Source organism: Montipora foliosa, chromosome 2 (assembly GCF_036669935.1).
Source record: "Montipora foliosa isolate CH-2021 chromosome 2, ASM3666993v2, whole genome shotgun sequence".
Taxonomy (NCBI): domain Eukaryota; kingdom Metazoa; phylum Cnidaria; class Anthozoa; order Scleractinia; family Acroporidae; genus Montipora; species Montipora foliosa.
Window position 1 is genome coordinate 50,989,522 of NC_090870.1, and position 8,076 is coordinate 50,997,597.

General features: G+C 39.8%; 1 protein-coding gene across 1 annotated transcript in view; it reads left to right on the plus strand.

Annotated features, from left to right (window-relative positions):
• The window catches only part of LOC137993485 (nucleotide-binding oligomerization domain-containing protein 2-like), a 20,864-nt gene extending 15,245 nt beyond the window's left edge, over positions 1–5,619 (plus strand). The window contains exon 5 of the mRNA XM_068839378.1: positions 1,594–5,619. Within this exon, the coding sequence (XP_068695479.1) occupies positions 1,594–3,977 (2,384 nt within the window). The 3' untranslated portion in view covers positions 3,978–5,619. The remainder of the gene's footprint in view (positions 1–1,593) is intronic.
• Positions 5,620–8,076: the final 2,457 nt, after the last annotated feature.

An 8,076-nucleotide genomic window follows, 5' to 3' on the forward strand; every position in this document is an offset into this window, starting at 1 on the left:
TACCAATTAAGTCATGGGTGTTATTGCGCGACTGTCAGTTAAACCTTGGTGTCATTGGCTGTGAAGGCTGTAAAACAGTGATTGGTGCATTTTGATGCATCTTAGTCGAATGTCTGTATTGCGTATTGTTAGAAAAATAGGTCAGTCAGTTATTTTTATTAAAATAAATCTGTCAGTATGTTGTTTGCCTGTTGCTGCTGTTATTGATAGGTCAGTTGTAGGGAGTGCAGGAAGTTGTAGGCATTGGTTTATTGGTCTCCAATCTACATGTAAGTTAGTAAACCACAGCTCTTTCCTGTGTAGTCCACTAGTAGTAAAATTTAGTACTGAGGGCTCTCTGTTGATGTCACTATTTTTTGTTAAATGTTTATGTTCTGTCACCCTTGCTTTTAAACCTGTTGATCATACAAAAATGATTGGACTAAATACGAAAAACACATTTAAGCTGCAGAAGCACATCACAGTTATGAAAATTACCTGAGCAGTAACAAAAGTAAACCCCGAAACAGTTCAGCTTGAACACGATTTAAATCCATAAACTACTCTATTACTGAGTTGTCTTGTTGTCTGGGATCGGGGCACAGGCCGTCAGTGGTGATGTGATCCCATAAGAGGTTAAATTTTCAAATGAAAGTATCAAATGTTATTTGTAGATAATCCTGAAGAATTAAGCAAACTCACCTTAAATAGGAGTTGTCATGGTGGGGACCCTTCACATAACAAGAATAATGCCTCAGAGATCTTAATGGTTTTTGTTGGGTTTCCGGACCATTTATTTTTTTCTGGCATCTATTTATAGTCTGAAAATCTCATGTACAATGGCAAAAATAAAAACAAAGTAAGTAAGGTCTGGAAGTTGTTGAAGTGGATATGTAGTAGTTAAAACTAAGCATTAATTTTCATTCAGGAGATGTGTGTTAGTCCCCATTACTATTACAAATTACACTTAACGATAGGGAGAATATATTGTGTGTTTTTTGGAGTGGATACTTGATCTGTTACAACTTTTTTTCTGAAGAAATGATATCTTGTTTTGAAAAGTAAGGAAGTATTTCACCATTTGATACATGTAGGTTTTAGAACCCGGATGCATGACACGCGCAAAGATCAGTCTCAAACTTATGTAAATGTAGATGTAAATGCTTTGTTTATAGTGGAAGTACACTTAGCTATCAAGCTAGTTTCCAGGCACTCCACTGTTAACAAGGTGAAAGTAACAATTCAAGCTTAACAGAAACATTATTAAGAACCCCAACTGGCAGGAGGCAACCAGTTGGCTATTTACAAAGCGTGGTGGAGTTGATTCCGGGACAACCGGAAACAAATCCAAGCCAGAGGTTAGAACGGGATTTGAACCCGGAGCAGCCGCATGCAAACCCAACGCCCTAACCACTGGACCACACTGCCTCATCCCTAATGACATTAACTTTGCAGTGTGAAAAAATAATTTGCAGTACTATCCGACTACATTTTCGGGGAAAAATCTTGGTTTTGCGACAAAAAATGACCATTTAAGTAACGTTTGTTTTTGAAATATTGCTAATAATACACTATAGGCAACACCTTTTTTAACATTATTTTTGTCTTTTGCAGATTTACCATATTCTGCCAATATTATAGAAAGGATCCGTCAGCTCTATAATACTCGCGAAAAATCTGTTCTGCCTGTTCCATGGTGTGAAGACTTCAGCTTTCATCTAGATGATATTTTTACCAAGTTGAAGATTGTGGGCAAAGAAAAGACAAGGGGAACATGGACTGATGAAATCACCAACATGACAGCTATCTTTAAAGGACATAAAGATTGTGCAGAGCCACGAACTGTTTTAATTGAAGGAGACCCAGGCATGGGAAAGACGACCTATTGTCAAAAACTGGCATATGATTGGGCAATGAAACGCAAAGAATGGGACGAGTCTTTCCCTGAGATTGACGTTCTGTTGCTTTTGAGGTGTCGTGATATGGAAACAGATATTTTGGAGGCCATTGATGACCAAATTCTTCCTTTTGATTTTGACGAAGACGCAAAGGAATGGTTCTTCGATTTCATTCGAGAAAATCAGTCCAAAGTTCTGTTAGTGCTTGATGGACTTGATGAAGTGGATTCCAGTAAATTTGACTTGTACAATGACCTTCTGGAAAGTAGAGTCCTACCCAATTGCCGCATTGTTATCACGTCACGCCACGAAGCTGGAAGGACAGTGAGGCGGTACTTTGACACCCTATGGGAGATTATTGGATTTACTTTTGTAGATGCGCAGATATACATCCTTAAGTACTTTAAAGGCATGGAACACTTGGCAGAAGAGCTACTTAAACAGCTTTTGAGTGACAGATCAGAGTTAAGACAGTTGACACGGAATCCTCTGAACACAGCTTTACTTTGCATCATTTGGGAAGATTTTAAGGGTGTACTTCCACCGGAAAAGACACAGCTGTACATAGAAATAGTTCGATGTGTTTTGTTAAGATATGAAAAGAGAATTGGATCATCGAATGGCAGTGATGTGGACCCACTGGACGTTTACAAGGATGACCTGGTGCAGTTGGGATGCATGGCGTTGCAGTCTTTACGTAAAAGAGAGTTATATTTCGACGAGAATAAATTGAAAGGCAGTTCCAGTAATTTGATCAAGTTTGGTTTTCTGTCGATCCAGACCGGTGGCAGCAAGAGGAAACGTTCCTTACGCTTTGGCTTTCTGCACAAGAGCTTTCAAGAGTTCTTTGCTGGCTTTTATCTTGCTCATGAGATCCTTGATGGAGAAAGAGATTGTAAATCAGTAGTGACTGATGAAAGGAACAAAAATGAACTGAAACAAGTGTTTTTATTCATGGGTGGTATTTTGTCTGCAACATCTGAAGAGATGACAGTGTCGTTGATAAAAAGCATGGCAGAGGTTGCAAGTTCGTCCGGTGATTTACATTTAGCACTTGATTGTATAGTGGAATGCAAATGTCATGGAGAGAACCTTCAGTCGAAGTTACCTCAGACCTTGGGACAGAACTGTCGTGTAAAAGATCTACGTACATATATTGGAGTGACTGATGTGAATCTTTTCTGTGAATTTCTCAAAGTCAACACATGCTTGACTACGTTGAATTTGATCTTCAACCAAGTTGGTGACGCTGGCGCTGAATCCCTTTCTGAGGCTCTCAAAGTCAACACATGCTTGACTACTTTGGATTTGAGCCGCAACGAAGTTGGTGCCGCTCGCGCTGAATCCCTTTCTGAGGCTCTCAAAGTCAACACGTGCTTGACTACTTTGGATTTGAGCGGCAACAAAGTTGGTCCCGCTGGCGCTGAATCCCTTTCTGAGGCTCTCAAAGTCAACACATGCTTGACTACTTTGGATTTGAGGGGCAACGAAGTTGGTCCCGCTGGCGCTGAATCCCTTTCTGAGGCTCTCAAAGTCAACACATGCTTGACTACTTTGGATTTGAGGGGCAACGAAGTTGGTCCCGCTGGCGCTGAATCCCTTTCTGAGGCTCTCAAAGTCAACACATGCTTGACTACTTTGGATTTTAGGTGCAACGAAGTTGGTGACGCTGGCGCTGAATCCCTTTCTGAGGCTCTCAAAGTCAACACATGCTTGACTACTTTGGATTTGAGCATCAACCAAGTTGGTGACGCTGGCGCTGAATCCCTTTCTGAGGCTCTCAAAGTCAACACATGCTTGACTACTTTGGATTTGAGTTGGAACAAAGTTGGTCCCACTGGCGCTGAATCTCTTTCTGAGGCTCTCAAAGTCAACACATGCTTGACTACTTTGGGTTTGAGCATCAACCGAGTTGGTGACGCTGGCGCTGAATCCCTTTCTGAGGCTCTCAAAGTCAACACATGCTTGACTACTTTGGATTTGAGGTGCATTGAAGTTCGTGACGCTGGCGCTGAATCCCTTTCTGAGGCTCTCAAAGTCAACACATGCTTGACTACTTTGGATTTGAGGTGCAACGAAGTTGGTGAATGCTGGCGCTGAATCCCTTTCTGAGGCTCTCAAAGTCAACACATGCTTGACTACTTTGTATTTGAGCGGCAACTAAGTTGATCCCGCTGGCGCTTAATCCCTTTCAGAGGCTTTCAAAATCAACACGTGCTTGACTACTTTGGATTTTAGATACAGCGAAGTTCTTGCCGCTGACGCTGAATCCCTTTCTGAGGCTCAACACACGCTGGAAATTGTTGGAAATTGATTTGGGATGAGTTCGATTGATCGTATTCCAGAATAGGAGTACATGGAATAAAAGTTAGAAATCCTTCGTTTTTGCGGAGATTCACATGAAAATTGTGAAACACCTGTTAAAATGCCCTGTTACTTTAAAACCATTGTAAATGATCACTCCACATACTCTTATTTGGGAATAGGGTCAATGGAACGTACCCATTGGATTTTAATCAATTATTCTCCCAGAGTCGGGTGCCAAATTCCCTTTCTAAGGCTCTATATGGCGTATCAAGCGCAGCAAAGGTATTAGGGGTGTCTGGCTTATCAACCGTATCAGGTGTATCCAGCGTTTCATGCGTAACCCTGATACGCAGAACAACCAAAGTTACAACTGGGGTCGGCAGTTCCAACCACACCGGTACTTTCTTCTCTCAGTTTCCTTTTGTTATATCGTAATTGTGTGACTTTGGTTAGAATTTGCAGAAATTAGGCTAAAGGACTTGAAGCAAAGCGATTTGATTTGGAAAAGTAAATTAAATCGGTAACAACATCACAATTATACTTACATGTGATTTTGCTGTGTGTATAAATTTTACATTCAAGTTCAAGTTTTCAAGTTTTATTTATTTACAGCAAACAGTTAAAGTTATTACTGGGCTGGCTTGCAAATAGCGAAAAGCTAATCGTAGCAAGCCAGACTGTACAAAGAATTATTTAGACAATTCTTTAAAAAGAAGTGAATGGTTATTATATACAACAACAACAACATGTAAACATTACTCTTCGTCCTTTCTTATATTTAGAAAGTAGAAGAATTTAGGAGAAAAGGAGAAGAAAGCATTCTAGGTAAAAGAACAATATGTAAAGAGGAAAACTACAGACTAAACTTAACTTCAGTAAGAAATGTAATTTTTCATCTTGTTAATTAAGGTATCTATGTCGGCATAGGAGTTTTCAGTTTCTAGAATTTCAATTAGTTTTGTTCTAATAGTTTTTTAAAAACAATTTCTGAATACGTTTTTGAGACTAGTTGGTATCCCACTCCAGATTTTAACACCAACACGTGAAAAGGCCTTACTTTGAACGTTAAGTGCGGATTGTTTGGTAAAAGAATGCTCACATGTCGATGAGCGTGTGCTGTAAGAATGAACACTAGTAATTTTAGAAAACAAATTCGAAATTTTAATCGGTGCAAAATTGGTGTTGGTGTCATACATCAAATTAACAATTTTCTCATAATTAGGGATTTGAGCAGTAGAAGTTTTCCTTTCAAGAAAAGAGGTATTGCATGCTCCCTTGTTTGAGCAAAATGATTAACACGGAGTGCACGTTTTTGAAGGACAAGAAGTGAAAACATACGCCATGTAAGGTACAATGAGGGACTTGTGAATATTAAGAAGAATGTGATTGGGAATAATATGTCTTAACTTCGCGATTAAACCGACAGTTTTGCTTATTTTGGTTGTCAGGGTATGAATATGGTCTTCCCAACTTAGATTTTCATCAATCAATAACCTAAGAAATTGAATGCAGTTCTTATGTTCAAGAATAACATTCTTATTTTCTTCATTCTCAAAAATAATAATCTGGGGCAAGTAATTAAGCTGTTTTTGGTGTGGGCGAAAAATAACAAAGTTTGTTTTCTTTATATTAAGTGTAAGTTTATTTGAGCTTAGCCAATTAAATAAGTTGTTCAATTCAGCATTCACAATTAATTCCACTGTCTTGAAATTTTCTTGAGAATAAAGGACATGAGTATCATCCGCAAAAAAGGAAAAATTTAAGTTTTCTGGAGCAATGTTGAATATCGTTAACATACAACAAAAAAGGGAGCGGCCCTAAAACGGACCTTTGCGGTACACCACAATTAACTACTTCTTTATCCGAAATTTAAAGAGTTAATATCAGTTGCTTGAGTACGACTTGTTAAAGAAGAGGAAAACCACTGATTAAAGATTCCTCGAAAGCCGTCATAACTAAGTTTATCACGTAAAATTTTATGGTCGACAGTATCAAAAGCTTTAAATTCTTAGGGTCGATAAACACCCCACAGGAAAAACGTCTGCTGTCCATATTGGTACGGATGGTTTCTACAATGTCAAGTATACTGCATGCCCAGTTGAGTGCTTGACGAAAACTTTATTGGGATGAAGATAATAGCTGATGTTTTTCTGTGAGAACCTTTCATTCTGTTGTACATAATTTTCTCAAAAATTCTATTGAGGTTGACAACAATGAAATTGGTCCAGAATTGCAGACATCAGTTTTGTCATCAGCTTTGTAGATTGGTATAATTTTGGACATTTGGCGCATATAACCTGGCAACCTGACAACATTACAACTTGCCATCCTTACAATTGGACGGCCTTACAACTTGGCAGCCTGCAACTTGACAGCCGTACAACCTGACAACCTGACAGCCTACAACTTGACGGCCTTACAACCTGTCCATCTTACAACCTGACAGCCTTAAATTGAGCCTGACGGCCTGACAACCTTCAACTTGGCAGCTTTACAACCTCACAACCTGACAGCCTGACAAACTTACAACCTGTCAGTCCTACCCGCTATCATTCAAGTTGTAATTTCTACCAAAGACATGGTGTTTGACGTTTGAATCAAATATTGAGGGAATAATTTCGCACTTACTGCACTTGGGTGGTAGGTATAAAATTGTTCATCGAAAGTTTTGTTGTATTTTTCTGGTGCCTTATTCCCTTTCAGGTTTTAAAAACGAGGGCTTCTCAAGGCACAAAATAACTTCCTTTAAAACGCGTAAAAGGGTCATCTTTTCAGAATAAGTGGGTCGTAGTTTCAACTAATAGCTTTTCAGGAGTTTCGAGAAATCGGTCCTAACTTTCGGGGGTCGTGGTGGTCAACTCTGAGGCCACAAGATTTTTATTACAGTGGTACCAAATCAGCTTGAATCTCCTACCCAGACCCCTTCGCCCTAAATTAACCAAAGTAGACCCAGGTTGTAACTGTCGCAATGGGACAAATGATCTCTTGTGGTTCCCTCGCATGAAGGTGATCCACAATTTTGGGCACCTTCAGCCACATTTCGTCGAATGGTTGGAAAATGGAACTGGCTTCTTGGCGATGCACAGCTTGCACTTGTCATACGATACAATAACGTCTTCCCAGTGGCTTTCTGGAATTTCTAGGAGGTAGTGTGGCCCAGTGGTTAGGGCGTTTGCTTTGAGATCCGGAGATCCCGGGTTCAAGACCCGCTCTAACCACTCGTTGAATTTGATCCTGGTAGTCCCTGGTTCAACTTCCCAGCTGCACTTGTAAATAGCCAACTGGTTTGCCTCCGGCCAGTTGGGATTCTTAACAGTTGTTGTTCTATTCTGTCGTTTCGTTGTGTTTCATTGGCCCTGAAAAGCCCCTATGGGGAGCGGTCAATTAAGTATGTATTGTATTGTATTGAATTTCCTCCGGTCGTTTTAGCAGATACTGGATTGTGATCTGCTAAACCTGTCCAGGACCTTTGGACCTTTGGAAAGAAAGGAAAACAATTATTGACGTAAGGCAACGGTATCAGCTATAAAAAGCTTTAGCGTATTTTTCTACTTACCCGGTATACTGTGCTACGAAATTGGTATTAGGCCCATTGTAGGAAAACAGCAATGACTGGGTTCACTCGGGTGTAAATGCATTTTTGTGGGTATTGCATTATGCTACCCATTATGTCATCATGTTGAGCGAATGTCTGTGGTGCCAAGCAAATAGGTTCGCAGAGCGTGCGTAGATCACGTACGTAATAAGTCTTTTGGAAGTGTTCAAAATCGGCGGGAAGTCCTATATCTGGACAAAATGAGAGTAGCATGAGAAATACCAGAACAGATCTGACAGTGATCAATAACAAAACCAATCTTATATTTAAAAATGGGTGGAATTACTTTGTGAAACA